The sequence below is a fragment of the Bufo gargarizans genome, chromosome 8 (genome assembly GCF_014858855.1).
Source record: "Bufo gargarizans isolate SCDJY-AF-19 chromosome 8, ASM1485885v1, whole genome shotgun sequence".
Taxonomy (NCBI): domain Eukaryota; kingdom Metazoa; phylum Chordata; class Amphibia; order Anura; family Bufonidae; genus Bufo; species Bufo gargarizans.
This window is the reverse complement of record NC_058087.1, coordinates 7032118-7052675: the sequence shown is the minus strand read 5'-3', so window position 1 is coordinate 7052675 and position 20558 is coordinate 7032118. Positions and strand designations below refer to the sequence as shown.

General features: G+C 40.9%; 1 protein-coding gene across 1 annotated transcript in view; it reads left to right on the top strand.

Moving 5' to 3' along the window:
- ARHGAP15 (Rho GTPase activating protein 15) overlaps window positions 1-20558 on the top strand; it is a 779285-nt gene that overhangs the window by 482274 nt on the left and 276453 nt on the right. The window contains exon 11 of the mRNA XM_044304411.1: window positions 10864-10962. Coding sequence (XP_044160346.1) covers window positions 10864-10962 — 99 coding nt within the window. The remainder of the gene's footprint in view (window positions 1-10863; window positions 10963-20558) is intronic.

Below are 20558 nucleotides of genomic sequence, written 5' to 3'. Positions count from 1 at the left end.
CCTGCTTCTAGCTTGTGGGCCAATAAGAAGGCTGCAATATACTTGACTTTAGGAGTAGTGATGAGCGGCAGGGGTCATATTCGAAAATGCGCGATTTTTTTTTTCTTGAAAAAATCGGCACGGTAATGATTGTGTAATATGCGAATTTTTCGGATTCGAATTTTTATTGCGAATTTATATTCGTTTTTTCGAATATTCGCTATATTGCTATATATTCTTGTTTTAGAATATTACAAATATTCGAAAAAACGAAGTTATAGCAATATAGTGAATATTCGAAAAAAAAACTAATATAGAGCAATTTAGCTAATATAGTGCTATAATCTTCTTTGTCTAAAAATTACAACTATAAAAATTACAACTATAAAAAAAAGTTTAGAGCACTATATTAGCTAAATTGCTCTATATTAGTTTTTTTTTGAATATTCGCTATATTGCTATATATTACGAATATTCGAAAAAACTGTTATAGCAATATAGCGAATATTCGAAAAATCGAATATAGAGCAATTTAGCTAATATAGTGCTATAATTTTCTTTGTCTAATAGTTGTAAGTTGAAAAATTCGCAATAAAAATTCGAAACCGAAAATTCGAATTACGAAAATTTGCATATTACACAATCATTACCTTGCCGATTTTTTTCAAGAAAAAAATCGTGAATTTTCGAATATTCAACGAATATTCTAAAAAATATTCGCGATATATCGCGAATTCGAATATGACCCCTGCCGCTCATCACTACTCATAATGTGTGCCAATGCCCCCTACTGAGTGCTCCCCCAAAAACTCTTAATGCCCCCAGTTAAGCTACTGTCTCCATAGTGCCCCATAATTTTGTACCAGTATAAAATACTCCTATATAGTGCCCCCATTAGATGCCCCCATAGTGCTCCTCCCCCAGTTCCATGGTGCCTGACATAATGTGCCAGTATAAAATGCCCCTATAGAGTGCCCCAAGTAGATGCCCTGATAATGTTCCTCTCCCCCATTCCCCATAGTGCCCATATAATGTATGCCAGCATAAAATGCCACTATGGTACTCATCCCTACCCCATATTGCACATATAGTTTGTGCCAGGATAAAATGCCCCTATATAATGCCCCCAGCAGATGTCCCCATAGTGCTCTTCTCCCCCAATTCTCCATAGTGCCCCCAATGTGTGACAGTATATAATGCCAATATATAGGGCCCCCAGTAGATGCCCTCATATGACTCCTCTTCCCCCGATAGTGCCAGTATAATTCTAATATATAGGCCTCCCAATAGATACCCCCATAGTGCTCCCCCTCATGTGTGCCAGTAAATAATGGCCCCATAGTGCTCCTCCCTCCCATGTGTGCCAGTAAATAATGCCCCCTTGTAGATGCCCCCATAGTGCTCCCTTTCATCTGTGCCAGTAAATAATGCCCCCTAGTAGATGCCTCCATAGTGCTTCTCTCCCCCCATGTGTGCCAGTATAATGACCCCTAGTAGATGCCCCCATAGTTCTCCTCTCCCCCCATGTGTGCCAGTATAAAGCCCCCTAGTAGATGCCCCCATAGTGCTTCTCTCCCCCATGTGTGCCAGTATAATGACCCCTAGGAGATGCCCCCAAGTGCTTCTCACCCCCATGTGTGCCAGTATAATGCCCCCTAGTGGATTAACTCACATACTTGTAGAAATAAGGGAGCGAGCACTCGTCTATGGCATACACTCAGATTTAATATTAAAAATTGCAATGATAAATTAATCAGACAATAATTCAATAACACAATTAAAATACTAAAAATATTACCAATGGTATAAAATAATGGTCGACCATATATACGCCACTAATTGGGAGCAATACACTGATGCATATATGAGGTCCAATGGTGTCCACAATGAATATTATATAAAGTGACAGTGCAATAATAAAGAATAAAAATAAATAACTGTGCTGATAACTTGAGATAATAAATATCAATATCCTGGTGAGAGGTAAAGTGATGAATAGGTGCGACAATCTTATGAAAAAGTCGTCGCACCTATTCATTGTCGCACCTATTCATCACTTTACCTCTCACCAGGATATTGATATTTATTATCTCAAGTTATCAGCACAGTTATTTATTTTTATTCTTTATTATTGCACTGTCACTTTATATAATATTCATTGTGGACACCATTGGACCTCATATATGCATCAGTGTATTGCTCCCATCAATTAGTGGCGTATATATGGTCGACCATTATTTTATACCATTGGTAATATTTTTAGTATTTTAATTGTGTTATTGAATTATTGTCTGATTAATTTATCATTGCAATTTTTAATATTAAATCTGAGTGTATGCCATAGACGAGTGCTCGCTCCCTTATTTCTACATTTACTTATTCTATTGAGGTGGGGCGTCCCCAAACTGAGTTTGCAGCACCGTACCATCCACTACCAGCAGTGAGCCACTTCATCTAATTAAATTTTTAACTCACATACTTACCTCCATGATACTCTCAGTGAAGTGGTGAAGGCCTCTTCCGGCCTGTGTCCCGCGCACCGGCCTCTGATAGGCTGCGAGCACTAGGTCTGCAGCCTATTAGATGTATGGGTAAAGGAAACACCTCTCCCCTGCCCCGCTGCAGCATCCATCTGTATCACTGTCCTGTGGACAGCGATACAGATGAATATAGAGAGGAACACTTCCACAATGGAAGTGCTCATCACTCCCTGCCCTTCCACGGAGCCTCTTACGAGCCCCCCACCGCACTAGGCCCCTGTGCAGCCGAACCGGCGGCACAGGTGGTATGTCCGTCCCTGTGGCACAGGTATAAGGGTTTCAAGCGCTCTGACTGATCCCCCATCTGCCCTTTCATCAGTCTGCTTTTGGCTGTCACCAGAGTGCCAGAGGGTGACTGTTATAGGGAAAAGGAAGTGCATGCGAGGGCTCGGCAGAGCAGAGAAGGGGTGAAATATTAGCAACTTTACAGCTCAGTAAAATGAGGCATTTTCCGCTGCAAATAGTCCATGTGACCAATGACCATGATGTCACTTTTCAGATGCAGGTTTTCAGACCCCCAAATATGGATGACCTATCCTGAGGACAGGTCATCAGTAGTGTTGAGTGAATCTGGTTTGGACTCATTTCAAAACTCTCTTTAGAATATGCGCTCTATACCTCAGTAAAATGTACGGGCTCTGCTGAGGTCTTGTTCTTCTTGCCACTAGTAACGCGAGACTTGCTTAGTCTCGTGCCTGTGCCGTTACAGTTCAGTTCTGCGCATACATTACTAAGTTCAGCTTCGGATTTTGAAACAGTAGTGTATGCGCAGAACTCAACTATAATGTCACAGGTAAGTATTGAATGAATTGAAGTCCACGAAGTTGAATTTGATCAAAATTTCGTGGTGGCGAAACAATATTCCCTAAATGGTTGTAAAAATTTTTTTTAAATCATACTTACCTGCCAGGCAATGAACACATCATCATGCCTGGCCCTGTCAAAGGGCAGAGAGAGCAGAGCCTCTAGGTGCAATGGCAACGCCCCCATTGCTCATAGAGACTCATTTACATATAATAAAACATCATTGTTCTCAGCAGTGCGGGCACATATGAACATGGGACCAACACAGATGTCTTCAGCTGCCAAGTGCACATGTAACAGGTCAGCCAGTGTCATAGGTACAAAACTGCTGACAGATGCCCCTAATTTCCCCAGTATGTTACATGAACCTAGTAAGTCAATTTTTTGCTAATCGTTAATATTTGGAGGATCTGACATTGCATTATGGGATAGCCACCTATAGGTGGCACTAGTGAGGGAGTTTCCTGGAGGAGAGCATCAAAATATCATGAAGTAGCTCCTGCACTGCATGCTTCTAGCTCCTATGGCACAACCATAGGCCAAGATGCAACATTTTAGAAATGCAGAATACAATTTCCAAAATGGACATAGGACTAAGGAAAATGAGTCTTTAGGCAATAAGTCATTGACTGGTTGTGAAATCTCAGCTTGCATGAATGATTGCACCAGACATAATCCGCGGAAAACATCCCAGTCATTAACCTGCTTGCAATAAATAACTGCTTCCAATAATTTGACATATTTATAGAACACAATTAGCATTGCAGTCACCTTTCCATAATTTGCCACAATATGCCGAACGCAATCAGGGTGAGGACGCTCATTTTGAAATTGGTGAGATCTCACCTGGTGCACCGATATATTCTAAGACGAGCAACATGTCGACCGGAGGAGGTGAGCAAAAAACCATTTCATGCTAAAGTGTCATTTATTATTCAAATGTGATGAGACAATTAGCAGGTGGAGAGGAATCGTACGTCCTTCATCCAGGGTGATACGTCATTAAAAATAGCAACAAACAGGAATCGCCGGCTTCTCACCTACAGCAGCTTTATTGAAAGACATTCATTTACGGAACACGGGAGGAAGGGGGGAAAAAAGCCAGCGATGTGCCTGAGATGTGTATTAGATTTAATTAGCATGTATTTCCACATCCTGACATGCAAGCAAGAGGTGTTTATGAATAATTACTATGTTAAGACAAGAGAAGAGTGCAGAGAGACTGTGACACGCAGGTAGAGAGCGGCTCAACAGCTCGGCTGGAAGGCAAAATACAGATTTACGTATTATTTTCTATCGTAGATGTCTCTTATTCCGAGGGGAGGTTGAATTGGCTTTTCTATGCATTCTGTAGACTGGATGATTGCAAAACAGGAACATAAACATAATAAAATCCATAACAATACAATTTTTATTCATATAATATGAACCTACTGAAGGTCATTTAAAGGGGTTGTTCCGTGAAAAATATGAAACCAGCACCTGGATCTGAATACTTTTATAATTGCATGAAATTAAACATTTTGTAAAGCCACTGAGCTATTCAATAAGATACGTCTGTATGGCGCCACCTGCTGTTTGTTCTTTTCCTTATTTCTGTGTCCACCTCAGTAACATCGCTGAGGTGGATGCACATGCTCAGTTCCATCCTTCATTCTATTGTTAGAAGCCTGATGAAGGTGGTGGACCGCCACCAAAATGCTAAGCCTGTCTTTATTTATTTTTTATAAAAATCACTTACCTGAAGTCTTCCGGCACAGCGTGCTATTATTTTTTTCTGCCTTTAGAAGAGGGTTCCTGTTATGACATTTACAAAGAGAAAACTGCAGCAGAAATGACACATACTGCGCCCCAGAAGAAAGAACATGTCACTGAGCTGTGATAGGGAGAGAGCTGCAACAGCTCAACTATGATGGGGAGAGAGCTACAGCAGATAGGACCCCCCCCCCCCCCCCCCCCCCGCTGTGATCTCTGGATCCATGTGAGGTACAGGGCTGGTTCCTGTTAGAAAGATATTGTCATGTACTATATGATGTCTGACTTTCATTTTTTTAAATTAATCCTAGAATAACCCCTGTAATATATATTATAGACACATAGTATACAGTCCTGTTATACAGTATGCTGTAAAGTAACAATATAAACACATTATGTTGTATGAAATAATGTATGGTCAGTAAAGTTTCATGATATAACGAAACTTTTGATATATCATAGAGACCCATCACAAGCTGTGATTGGTGGGGATCTGAATGCTGACATCTCACCAATCCCTAGAACGAGGAGAGAAAGGTGTGCGTATATCACGTTCTCTCTCCTCGCCGAGAAGAATGGAATTGAGATGGGCATATAGACCTCTATGGATCCAGTCTTGTTCAGCGAGGAGCGAGAGCAATATGCACATGCTTCTCTCCTCTTGTTCTAGGGATCGGTGAGGATCTCAGCACTCAGACCCCCACCGATCAATCTCTATGACATAAAGTTTTGTAAAAAGTCTTAAGTCATGTAATATAAAGCACTATGTAATAAAAAGTCACATAATACACACCGATCAGCCAGAGCCTTAAAACCAATGACAAGCGAGGACAATAATATTCACATTCTTATGACAAAGGCTCCTGTGAAATCTATTGGGCAGCAATAATTATTAGTAGTAATTATTATTTTTAGATTGGTGGGGGTCTAGACCATGTGATGTCATTGTACATCTGCCACATGGCCTACTTGCAGCTCAGGCCTATTGAAGTGAATAGGGCTGAGCTGCAATACCAAGAACAGCCGCTATACAATCTACCAGGAGGCGGCTACATTCCCCAGAGATCCATGGAGCGCGGCAGCTCCCTGAAACAGCTGAGAACTTGGACCACTGCCAATGTGATAATGATGACCTATCCTGAGGATAGGTCATCATTATCCATCACTGGATAAACCCTTTAAGGCAGGTTGTCTTATAGTTATGGCTGATTGGTGTAAAGCAATCATATAAAATAAGATACTCTAGGTTCATATTATAATATAATAATAATAAATATATTCACAAATACCTTTTACAGTCCTGATCAAAAGTTTAAGACCACTTGAAAAATGGCAAAAAATCATATTTAGCATGGCTGGATGTTAACAAGGTTCCAAGTAGAGCTTCAACATGCAACAAGAAGAAATGGGAGTGAGACAAAACATTTTTTGAGCATTCAATTTAATTAAAACAACAAATAAACTCAAACAGGCTGTTTTTCAGCTGATCAAAAGTTTAGGAGCACACCTCCAAAAAAAAACTAAACCCCCGAAACCAGAAATCCAACTTCCAAACATGAACTCAGTAATGAGTAGCTCCACCGTTATTGTTTATCACTTCAAAATTTTGTTTCGGCATGCTTGATGCAAGCGTTTCCATGAGGGGAGTGGGAACATTTCTCCAAGTGGTGAAGACGGCCGCACGAAGGCCATCTACTGTCTGGAACTGTTGTCTATTTTTGTAAACTTCCCTTGCCATCAATGCCCAAAGGTTCTCAATTGGATTTAGATCAGGGGAACATGCAGGATGGGCCAAAAGAGTGATGCTATTCTCCAGGAAGAAGTCCCTTGTCCTGCGGGCATTGTGTACTGTAGCGTTGTCCTGTTGAAAACCCCAGTCGTTACCACACAGACGAGGGCCCTAAGTCATGAGGAATGCTCTCTGCAACATCTGGACATAGCCAGCGGCCATTTGATGCCCCTGCACTTCCTGAAGCTCCATTGTTCCACTGAAGGAAAAAGCACCCCAGACCATTATGGCGCCCCCTCCACTGTGGCGCGTAGAAAACATCTCAGGTGGGATCTGCTCGTCAGGCCAGTAACGTTGGAAACCATCAGGACCATCAAGGTTACATTTTTTCTCATCAGAGAATAAAGCTTTCTTCCACCTTTGAATGTCCCATGTTTGGCGCTCTCTTACAAAGTCCAAACAAGCAGTTCTGTGGTGTTCAAGGAGACTAGGTCTTTGAAGACGTTATTTGTTTTTTAAGCCCTTCAGTCTCAGATGCCATCTGATGGTTATGGGGCTGCAGTCAGCACCAGTAAGGGCCTTAATTTGGGTCGAGGATCGTCCAGTGTCTTGACGGACACCCAATTGAAATTCCAAATTACTGTCTTACTGCGTCCCACCTCAGCAGCGATGGCGCGCTGTGAGAGACCCTGCTTATGCAGTTCAACAACCCGACCACGTTCAAAAAGGGAGAGTTTTTTTGCCTTTGCCATCACAACGTGTGACTACCTGACAGAAAATGACAATGAATCCACATCTTTGCACAGATTTGGCCTTTTAAAGGCACGTGGTCCTAAAATTTTGATCAGCTGAAAAACAGCCTGTTTCAGTTTAATCGTTATTTTAAATTAATTGAATGCTCAAAAAATGTTTTGTCTCACTCCCATTTCTTCTTGTTGCATGTTGAAGCTCTACTTGGAACCTTGTTAAGATCCAACAATGTAAAATATGTTTTTCAAGTGGTCTTAAACTTTCGATCAGGACTGTATTACTTAGAATGGCTTGTTTTGTCTAGAGAGCAATCATTAGGAGAAATAAAATGGCTGCCGTCCTATCAGTACACACAAAACCTGTCCTAATCACACAGGAGGACAAGTTACTTCACCACAATGAGCCATAGTGCTGCCTCATTCTCTCTGCACTGCTTGTCAGGAATTATGATCCTGAATAATCTCTGTGGGAATGGAGATGATGAGGTGACATGAGAGGAGAGTGAGGTGTGGATAATAAGCAGCAGCACTTGTATGCAGTCTCCATTACCACAGCAACACATTACCACAGCCTATCCTGAACATCCCCCCTGTACTTCATGTCTCCTCATGAACTAAATTCCCCAAAGATTCGGCTAAAGTTCTTATCATCTGTATTCAGGGTCATAATCCCTGACAAGTAGAGAGGAGAAGGAGGTAGCTCTCAATGTTGTAAAGTAATTTGTCCTCATGTGTGATCAGGACAGGTTTTGTGTGAACTAATGGGACAGCGGCCATTTTTCCCCCATGATGATTGCTCCCCAGACAAAACTAGCCAGTATAAATTTTGAAAGGTATTTGAGAATGTATTTATAATAAAGTAATATTTAAGTATTTTCATTTTCTTAATTCCTGGAGAACTCCTTTAATGTTGCTTTGTAACTCCTTGGTCTGTTGAAGATGAGAGTGGTGACCTCACGGAAACACTTGGTGGGTCGTTGGCTTTTATACATAGTGCACCCCCCCCCCCCCTCCTCAAAGGCTCATACAGCTAGGAATCCTCATTTAAATATGTCTGACGGTTCTCCGAACTAGAAAGAAGAACAAAATGTATAATTACATAAAAGAGTATAAGATAAAAAATAGCACATAGCAAAGTTAAACCATTACAGTGTATAAAATAACAAAATTCAACATATAAAGTAATATAAAGCACCATAACGTACACGACAGCTCATCATATACCATCTCATTCTTGCAACTATTATCCTGTGACACAGACACAATAAGCAGTTCTGTGCTGAGCATGTTTATTCACTCACATCTGTCCCTGCCCCAGTGGAGCTTGCAATCTAATTTTCTTACCACAGGCACAAAATATAAGGATGCACCAGGGACAGTTTAATCGGAGATCAATTAACCTACCAGTATGTTTCTGGGCTGTGGGAGGGAAACAGAGCACCTGGAGGTAACTGATACAGACATGAAGAGAATACACATATTCCATGTAGGACGTGTCCTGATTGGATTCAAACCCAAAACGTCAGCTTTGAGGCAGAAGCAGTTACCAGTGTGCCACCATGTTTGTTGCAGATGGCAGGCCTCCAAAAATATTTCAAGTCAGAAAAGTATGTTACATTGTGGTATTTCTATGCCTAAATTAAAGATGGTAAAATTGTGTCATAATAAGGATATAAACTCTTGATACAATCTTTGATCAATAATTCAACATTAATTATGGGCTGTGCGGTCAACTTGTCTTAGCTATCTACTTAAAGGGGCATTCCAGTTTTTGCAAGTAAATCGTATTTATTATAATGTAAAGTTAAGCAACTTAAAAAAAATACTCTGTGTATAGATTCCTCATGGATTTCAAGAACTCTGCTTGTAGCCATTAAACTGGAAACTTTGGGAGACATTTATCATCCCCTTTGCACCAGAAAAGTAGTACTAAAAAGTCAAAAAATTAGGTGCCTGCTGCTGTTAAGCAAAATGTTGTGATTTTTTTTTTTAGGTGTTTCACTCACTGCTCACCACATTTCAAAAAGGCTAACGGTGAGGGGCCAGAGTAGGAAGTCCGTCACATGTATTAGAATTGACACCAGGAAACTGGCCTAGATTATAGAGGACTATACCAGACTTCTTGCTGGTCTACTGTAGATCTCCACCTTGTCGCATAGACCTGCAGACATGCGCCTCCTAATAAATGTGGTTTATCTAAAGCAAGCAGGGGAGAGATTAAAGGGGTATTCCCATGCGCGGCCATGTTCCCATTCATTTCTATGGGGCAGACGGCAATAGCCAAGCCAGCGCTCGGCTATTTTCGGCGCCCCCATAGAAATGAATGTAGGGCGGCTGCGCATGTGCAGTGCGCTCTCCTTCATTTCCGGGGCTCCGTTCTCGATATAGGTGCGGGTCCCAGCAGTGGTACCCGCACCTATAAGACAATGGGGGCATATCCTAACGATATGTCCCCATTGTCTGAAATGAGAAAAACCCTTTATAAGAACGACCTGTTAACCACCAGTCTTGATAAATTTCATCCTTTGTGGTTACTTCCGTGAGATTAAAATCTGCCCTGGTCTTTTGATAAGTAAACAGATGCACGGTCACTACTCTTAGGGTACTTTCATAAGAGCCAAATAGTGCAGTCTTTGAGCCAATTGTAGCAGAATTGTAAAACCATTGCATTTAAACCCAGGGGCTTCAAGTTACGTCTCTGAATCGCCACAAGCAAAGCAAAAAGGGGGTCCTGTTCCCCCAGTCTGATGGATTCACTCTCTGTGGGACTTCCTGAGATAGCGGAGTATACAGCGCTCTGCTATTGAAAATGAGTGAAGCGGCATGGCGTATGCGCGACCAGCTGCTCCATCAGATCGAGAGAACAGGATCTCCAATCTCTGGATCGCTACAGATCCCAGTGGTCTAAATTCTACAAATCAGTTGGTTATCTCCTATCCTGTGTGCTGTGAATGTCCCAGACGGGACAACCCTTTAATGGGATCCTTCAGGATTTTTTTTTTTTGTGGTCATAGTTGTCATGACTATAACACTAATGTGCACGGGGCAGGAAAGTTGTATTTTGTTACTCAGTGATTTCCAAGGTTGTGGCTATAGAGTGGTCGAAAAACCTTGCGGTCATGGGGTGATTGTTAATGGACGCACACTTTGGAGGTAACCAGCAGTTTTACCTTCAAAGTCTCCAGGCTTTAGGCATCAATTTGAAAAACACAGTGACAAATATATGGGAACTCGCCCATAATGGAATCATCGTCTTTGAAGAAAAACATCTCATTTCAAATGTGAATCTTGTCTCTTTTCTGGCTAGATCAAGTCTTCGGCTGTCACCTTGAGACTCTCTGCAAGCGAGAGAATGCTACAGTTCCTCACTTTGTACAGATGTGCATAGAAGCTGTGGAGAAAAGAGGTATGTGGCATCACAGAGGACACCTTTATCCTATTACTATTGGAAACCATCACACCCGAAAGGAGGAATCAATGTGCTGAAGAACTCGGCCAAAAACCTCCTTTTATTTTGAGGAATCACTAGAACTATAATAATGAATAATACATTTTCATATTTCATAAATGGTTTAAATATGCCTTATTAACCTGCCTAATTGGCAGATATGAAGTTTTCTTCAAATTAACTTACTATACTATGATACTATGCAATCTTTGGGTCCAAAATTCTGTGCTGATTAATTTCTTCATATATATTTATAGTGGTTAGATCTCAATTTTTTATCACACAGAACTCCAAATCCCATGCACATCCAGGGATTCAAAGTTTAAATACTTTGCTGCCGGCATATGCCACTAGGGGGAGCTTAGAAGTATAATGTAAACTCTTAAGCTCCCCCTAGTGGTTATTCAAGTAAGATCAAATTTTATCATTTAACTCTATGTCTATGTGGAGCTCATTATCTTAGGCTGTGTTACCTCAATAATGGCTTTAGATAGCTGTTCCTCTGGACTATTTCAGCTGCTTGGTGGTGTTATTGTGACAAATAAAAGCAAAAAAAAGCGTCCAATACAATTGCTGATTTTTTTTTTAGCAAATACCAAAACTTTTAAATGAGTTTTCTGATTAATAAACCACATTTTGTCACCTTATTAGGGGATTTTAAGTTTTTAGAAAGTCACCTCTGTAGTTACCATAGTGTTGAGAAACTACACAGAGCATCTCTTACTGTAGAGGACCTACCACATCCATACATTTTATGGATGTGCCAATGATTTCAATGGGAACTATGTAATGCTTCATTTCACCTATAGCACTGCAAGAGCATTGAATACTTATTGTTGGGTTTTACCAGCAGATCATAGCTGATCATTGGAAAGCCCAGTGCAGGACATCTTGTGACCCAATGATTGTTGGGGAACCCTTCGAGCAAAAATAAATTTTCCAATGCAGAGAGCCACACAAGGAAATGATAGTAAATCTGCAAATATTGATAGTATCTAGACAGGTTCGGACTAGTCCACAGGGGTACAGGGGAATCCCCTGGTGGGCCCCTAAGCAAGGTGGGCCCCAAGTCTCCCACCCCCTGCACAAGTGGCACATAACACATTAGATTTAGTACACTACATACATATATTCAATCTACAGCACCTCAACCAGCTTATGTTCATATAAAGAACTTGTTAGATTATTTATAATATTTGAATGTATCCGTACGGTGGGCCCCCAAAATAAATTTTACTGGTGGTCCCTAGGTACCCCAGTCCGACACTGTATCTAGATAAGGTCCATGCAAAACAGAGCTGTCTATTAAGTCTTGGTAACACAGGTTGATTATCCTTCTATAATTCACTCTTGCCTATCTGCTATCATAGTAACATAGTAACATAGTAACATAGTACATAAGGCCGAAAAAAGACATTTGTCCATCCAGTTCGGCCTGTTATCCCGCAAGTTGATCCAGAGGAAGACCCCTTTCTAGTAGCTATAGCCTGTAATATTATTAAGCTCCAGAAATACATCCAGGCCCCTCTTGAATTCCTTTATTGTACTCCCCATCACCACCTCCTCAGGCAGAGAGTTCCATATTCTCACTGCTCTTACCGTAAAGAATGCTTTTCTATGTTTGTGTACAAACCTTCTTTCCTCCAGGCGCAGAGGATGTCCCCTCGTCACAGTCACAGTCCTGGGGATAAATAGCTGATGGGATAGATCTCTGTACTGACCCTTGATATATTTATACATATTAATTAGATCTCCCCTCAGTCGTCTTTTTTCTAAAGTGAATAACTCTAATTTTGATAATCTTTCAGGGTACTGTAGTTGCCCCATTCCAGTTATTACTTTAGTTGCCCTCCTCTGGACCTTCTCCAGCTCTGCTATGTCTGCCTTGTTCACAGGAGCCCAGAACTGTACACAGTACTCCATGTGTGGTCTGACTAGCGATTTGTAAAGTGGTAGGACTATGTTCTTATCACGGGAATCTATGCCCCTTCTGATGCAACCCATTATCTTGTTGGCCTTGGCAGCAGCTGCCTGACACTGGTTTTTGCAGCTTAGTTTGCTGTTTATTAAAATTCCTAGATCCTTTTCCATGTCAGTGTTACCGAGTGTTTTACCATTTAGTATGTACGGTTGACTTGCATTTTTCCTTCCCATGTGCATAACTTTACATTTATCAGTGTTAAACCCCATCTGCCACTTATCTGCCGAAGCCTCCAGTCTATCCAGATCCCTCTGTAGTAGTATACCGTCCTCTGTAGTATATATATACAGTATACTGTCCTCTGTAGTATATATACAGTATACTGTCCTCTGTAGTATATATAGAGTATACTGTCCTCATCAGTGTAAATTACTTTACACAGTTTAGTGTCATCTGCGAAAATTGATACTTTACTATGCAAGCCTTCTACAAGATCATTAATAAATATATTGAAGAGAATAGGGCCCAGTACTGACCCCTGAGGTGCCCCACTAGTGACAGTGACCCCTGCAATACTGACCCCTGAGGTACCCCACTACTGACAGTGACCCAATCTGAGTGTGTACCGTTAATAACCACCCTCTGTTTTCTATCATTGAGCCAGTTACTTACCCACATACAGATGTTTTCTCCCAGTCCGAGCATTATCATTTTATATACTAACCTTTTATGTGGTACAGTGTCAAATGCTTTGGAGAAGTCCAGATATACGACATCCATTGATTCGCCGCTGTCAAGTCTAGAACTTACCTCCTCATAGAAACTGATTAAATTAGTCTGACATGACCGATCCCTCACGAAGCCATGCTGATATGGCGTTATTTGCTTATTTCTGTTGAGATGCTCTAATATAGCATCTCTCAGAAAACCTTCAGTTTACCCACGACAGATGTTAAACTTACCGGCCTATAGTTTCCAGGGTCTGTTTTTGGCCCCTTTTTGAATATTGGCACCACATATGCCATGCGCCAATCCTGTGGGACATTCCCTGTCAGTATGTTAAAAAAAATACAGAATATGCACAATACATGTTTTTTGCAAGAAGAAGAATTGACAATAATTTTCAATACATCCAAAAAAAAGGTATGGAGGCATCTACAGGCCAGATATAGTCCAAAAAATGTTTTGTAAGTTTTTTTTGTCATGCCCTATATTGGGTCAAGGCTATGATGTGTTTGACATATGGGGAAAATGCCCTCGCATTGTAAAGGAATAGAAAAATTAGGGTGGATGCCAAATTTCAAATCCAACTGAATAATGACTTGTCAAGTTGAATGGGTGATGGGAAGTATAAGTGTTTTGAGCATATTTCAAGCCGTTCAGATGTTTTTGATAATTTTGTTACTCAACCATTACTTCCTAATATAACACTGCTCCTACATTGCTCTTGGTGGTCCAAATAGGCCACTTGGTACTCATACTTGCATCTGACCCGAATGGTTCATTTCTCCGTAGGAGCCTTGTGGTTCCCTGTGTGTATAAACTGTAAGCATGGTGATATCCAGTTGACAGCCAAATAACTTCTTAAAGTAATAGTTGTGTTTAGGAGTGTTGGATCATTGCTTCAATTTTCCAAGGAACTCTATATTTTTGGCATTGCTTTCGTGTAGTTATTATGATGTTTAGCTAAAACATTGTTAGTAAGACTTGGCATGCACTCTTTGACCAGACATAGAGCATGTGAAGATTGACTTTCATATTTATGCAAGCTCCTGATGACATTTCATGCTGAAGAGAAAGCGTGTGGAGGTGCCAGAACCGCCTGAGGAAGGTTAGGGTTCGGGAGAACTAAGATTTTCCTGGTAACGGACCTTGCTCAACCAATGTCTCTGACACTCCAATGTCGTGGGAAAAAGTTACTTTTCGACTATGGGAAGAGACTTTGTTTATAAATAGTATCTGATGAGCTTGTTAGATTATCTGATGGGAGAAAATTAAGATTTTTTTAAAGAAAAGGATGATATATTGATCTGATAAAGTAAAATGGATTTTTTAGGGTACACTGGTTCGATTTCACAGACTTGTAAGAATTTCTTATAAAAAAGTCAAAGGGTAACCAACTTTAAAAAAACTTTTGATATGTCCTAGAGATATATCAAAAGTTTAGATAGGCGAGGGGTTCTGAGTGCTAAGACCCCCACAATCTCTAGAACAAAGGGAGAGAAGCATACATGTATCGTGCTGTCTCTCTACTCTCTGCATAAGATGGGCTCCATATAAGTCTTTTGGCCTGTCTCAGTTCCATCCTCTGCAATGAGGATAAAACGCATGTTATGCTTGTGGCTCTCTTCCTTCATTCTAGAGATCGGTGGGGGTCTCAGCACTCAGACCCCCACCGATCTAAACTTTTTAAATGTTTCTGAGATATCAAAAGGTTTTTTAAACTTTATTTCCCTGGTCCTCCACATACCACAAGTCAAGGATCTGAAGATACCTCCATGGTTAATATCTCTTGTGTATTGTACTTATGGACTAAAGCCATGTGCAATACAACAATGCTCTTATGTTTGATTAATGGGAACCTCAATACATGAAAAATTGCAATGACACCTGTATAATTGACCAAATGCCAATGTTCAGTATAACATTCATACTAAAGGGCAGCTGAGACCTCCTTTAAAGTGTAACTGCCATTCCACTACCAAAAATGAAATTCATAACATATGTGATGCTGAAGGGAAGATATTCATGAAGCTGCATATTTCAGCTAATTTTACCTTTCTGATGTCTCTATTCAGCCCTTAGCAACCATATTTCTCTGTGCCTCTATTTCAGCAATTTCCTAAGATGGCCTCTGCTGCTCTTCCTGTGATGATCTTTGCCCTTCCTTGAGGCCATCCTGTATTTCCCTCACTTCCCATAAGCCCTTGCTCTCCTCACATGGACTAGCAGGACTAATCAGAACGCAGTTAACTTCCCACAGTACCCAGAGCAGTGTGTATCCTCACATACAGCTAACCAGAGACAAGCCCTGCAATTACATTAAATCAGTAAGCATTTCTTTTAACCACTTAATAGATAGTTGTCCCTTATTTTCTTCCAGACTGACAGGGAGGGGGGCTTCTTTAGCTGCTTATATATCTGGTTTGGTACCAGCTAGAAGTACGTATTGTCTGGACGCTGACATTCCAAGCTTTCAGACAATACCAGAATGACATAAATCTGTTCAGTACAAGGGAAGATATCAATGATAGAAAAAATTGGGATGCTGTGAATGAAGCTGAAAGTAAAAGCAGATTTTACCCGCGATTATTCCCGACTCTATTTCTAACAGTGAAACTGTACATTACAGTATATCTAACAGATATACTGTACATTACGAAATCCAATAGTTTGAGGAGATGTGTTTCCTGATGTCTTTTGCAGTTCAGGTTCGTACTGAACTTTGCGGGTTCGGGTACCTGGACCCAAACCCAGACTTTTTCACTGAAGTTCGGTGTTCGAGTGATTTTATTATTTTCCATTGTAACATGGTTATAACGGAAAATAATAGCATTCTTAAGACGGAATGCTAAATAAAATGGGCATTAAGGTGTTAAAAACAATTTAAAAAACTCACCTCATCCACTTGATCGCGCAGCCGGAATCCTCTTCTTTCTGCAAGAAAGCAGGTGATGTCATCGCAGGTCCTTACGCAGGTCCTGCAGAAAGAGGAGGATACCAGCTGAGTAGGGATGAGCGAACTCGAACTGTATAGTTCGGGTTCGTACCGAATTTTGGGGTGTCCGTGACACGGACCCGAACCCGGACATTTTCGTAAAAGTCCGGGTTCGGGTTCGGTGTTCGTCGCTTTCTTCGCGCTTTTGTGACGCTTTCTTGGCGCTTTTTGAAAGGCTGCAAAGCAGCCAATCAACAAGCGTCATACTACTTGCCCCAAGAGGCCATCACAGCCATGCCTACTATTGGCATGGCTGTGATTGGCCAGAGCACCATGTGACCCAGCCTCTATTTAAGCTGGAGTCACATAGCGCCGCCCGTCACTCTGCTCTGATTAGCGTAGGGAGAGGTTGCGGCTGCGACAGTAGGGCGAGATTAGGCAGATTAACTCCTCCAAAGGACTTGATTAACTGATCGATCTGCAGCTGTGGATCATTGAGCTGCTGATCCTCAATTGCTCACTGTTTTTAGGCTGCACAGACCGTTTGTCAGTCTCATTTTTCTGGGGTGATCGGCGGCCATTTTGTGTCTTGTGGTGCGCCAGCACAAGCTGCGACCAAGTGCATTTAACCCTCAATGGTGTGGTTGTTTTTTGGCTAAAGCCTACATCAGGGTGAAGCTGTCACACCAAGTGCATTTAACCAGCAATAGTCTGTTCATTTTTTGGCCATATACAAAATCAGGGGCAAGCTGCGCCTGTCACCAAGTGCATTTAACCCTCAATGGTGTGGTTGTTTTTTGGCTAAAGCCTACATCAGGGTGAAGCTGTCACACCAAGTGCATTTAACCAGCAATAGTCTGTTCATTTTTTGGCCATATACAAAATCAGGGGCAAGCTGCGCCTGTCACCAAGTGCATTTAACCCTCAATGGTGTGGTTGTTTTTTGGCTAAAGCCTACATCAGGGTGAAGCTGTCACACCAAGTGCATTTAACCAGCAATAGTCTGTTCATTTTTTGGCCATATACAAAATCAGGGGCAAGCTGCGCCTGTCACCAAGTGCATTTAACCCTCAATGGTGTGGTTGTTTTTTGGCTAAAGCCTACATCAGGGTGAAGCTGTCACACCAAGTGCATTTAACCAGCAATAGTCTGTTCATTTTTTGGCCATATCCCAGTCTAATTCTGTCACTAAATCCATACCGGTCACCCAGCGCCTAAATACTAGGCCTCAAATTTATATCCAGCTAAATCTGTCCCTAGTGCTGTAGCTGGGCGAGTTATTTAGTGTCCGTTCAAGCACATTTCTTGTTCTGGGTTGAAATACAATTCCCAATTTAGCAATTTCATAATTTAGTGGTTCCTGCTATATCAGAGCTATTTGAAATCTATCCCAAAAAGGGTATATAATATTGAAGGTGCACATTGGGTCATTCAGAATAACTTCACACACACCCGCTACTGTGTATTTCCAAGTCTAATTCTGTCACTAAACCCATACCTGTCACCCAGCGCCTAAATACTAGGCCTCAAATTTAAATCCCTCTAAATCTCTCGTTACCCACCGCTGTACTGTTGTTGCTGGGCAAGATATTTAGTGTCCGTCAAAGCACATTTTTTGTTCTGGGTTGAAGTACAATTCCCAATTTAGCAATTTCATAATTTAGTGGTTTCTGCTATATCAGAGCTATTTGAAATCTATCCCTAAAAGGGTATATAATATTGAAGGTGCACATAGGGTCATTCAGAATAACTTCACACACACGCTTCTGTGCATTTCCAAGTCTAATTCTGTCACTAAATCCATACCGGTGACCCAGCGCCTAAATACTAGGCCTCAAATTTAAATCCCTCTAAATCTCTCGTTACCCACCACTGTACTGTTGTTGCTGGGCAAGATATTTAGTGTCCGTCAAAGCACATTTTTTGTTCTGGGTTGAAGTACAATTCCCAATTTAGCAATTTCATAATTTAGTGGTTTCTGCTATATCAGAGCTATTTGAAATCTATCCCTAAAAGGGTATATAATATTGAAGGTGCACATAGGGTCATTCAGAATAACTTCACACACACGCTTCTGTGCATTTCCAAGTCTAATTCTGTCACTAAATCCATACCGGTGACCCAGCGCCTAAATACTAGGCCTCAAATTTAAATCCCTCTAAATCTCTCGTTACCCACCGCTGTACTGTTGTTGCTGGGCAAGATATTTAGTGTCCGTCAAAGCACATTTTTTGTTCTGGGTTGAAGTACAATTCCCAATTTAGCAATTTCATAATTTAGTGGTTTCTGCTATATCAGAGCTATTTGAAATCTATCCCTAAAAGGGTATATAATATTGAAGGTGCACATAGGGTCATTCAGAATAACTTCACACACACGCTTCTGTGCATTTCCAAGTCTAATTCTGTCACTAAATCCATACCGGTGACCCAGCGCCTAAATACTAGGCCTCAAATTTAAATCCCTCTAAATCTCTCGTTACCCACCGCTGTACTGTTGTTGCTGGGCAAGATATTTAGTGTCCGTCAAAGCACATTTTTTGTTCTGGGTTGAAGTACAATTCCCAATTTAGCAATTTCATAATTTAGTGGTTCCTGCTATATCAGAGCTATTTGAAATCTATCCCAAAAAGGGTATATAATATTGAAGGTGCACATTGGGTCATTCAGAATAACTTCACACACACCCGCTACTGTGTATTTCCAAGTCTAATTCTGTCACTAAACCCATACCTGTCACCCAGCGCCTAAATACTAGGCCTCAAATTTAAATCCCTCTAAATCTCTCGTTACCCACCGCTGTACTGTTGTTGCTGGGCAAGATATTTAGTGTCCGTCAAAGCACATTTTTTGTTCTGGGTTGAAGTACAATTCCCAATTTAGCAATTTCATAATTTAGTGGTTTCTGCTATATCAGAGCTATTTGAAATCTATCCCTAAAAGGGTATATAATATTGAAGGTGCACATAGGGTCATTCAGAATAACTTCACACACACGCTTCTGTGCATTTCCAAGTCTAATTCTGTCACTAAATCCATACCGGTGACCCAGCGCCTAAATACTAGGCCTCAAATTTAAATCCCTCTAAATCTCTCGTTACCCACCACTGTACTGTTGTTGCTGGGCAAGATATTTAGTGTCCGTCAAAGCACATTTTTTGTTCTGGGTTGAAGTACAATTCCCAATTTAGCAATTTCATAATTTAGTGGTTTCTGCTATATCAGAGCTATTTGAAATCTATCCCTAAAAGGGTATATAATATTGAAGGTGCACATAGGGTCATTCAGAATAACTTCACACACACGCTTCTGTGCATTTCCAAGTCTAATTCTGTCACTAAATCCATACCGGTGACCCAGCGCCTAAATACTAGGCCTCAAATTTAAATCCCTCTAAATCTCTCGTTACCCACCGCTGTACTGTTGTTGCTGGGCAAGATATTTAGTGTCCGTCAAAGCACATTTTTTGTTCTGGGTTGAAGTACAATTCCCAATTTAGCAATTTCATAATTTAGTGGTTTCTGCTATATCAGAGCTATTTGAAATCTATCCCTAAAAGGGTATATAATATTGAAGGTGCACATAGGGTCATTCAGAATAACTTCACACACACGCTTCTGTGCATTTCCAAGTCTAATTCTGTCACTAAATCCATACCGGTGACCCAGCGCCTAAATACTAGGCCTCAAATTTAAATCCCTCTAAATCTCTCGTTACCCACCGCTGTACTGTTGTTGCTGGGCAAGATATTTAGTGTCCGTCAAAGCACATTTTTTGTTCTGGGTTGAAGTACAATTCCCAATTTAGCAATTTCATAATTTAGTGGTTCCTGCTATATCAGAGCTATTTGAAATCTATCCCAAAAAGGGTATATAATATTGAAGGTGCACATTGGGTCATTCAGAATAACTTCACACACACCCGCTACTGTGTATTTCCAAGTCTAATTCTGTCACTAAACCCATACCTGTCACCC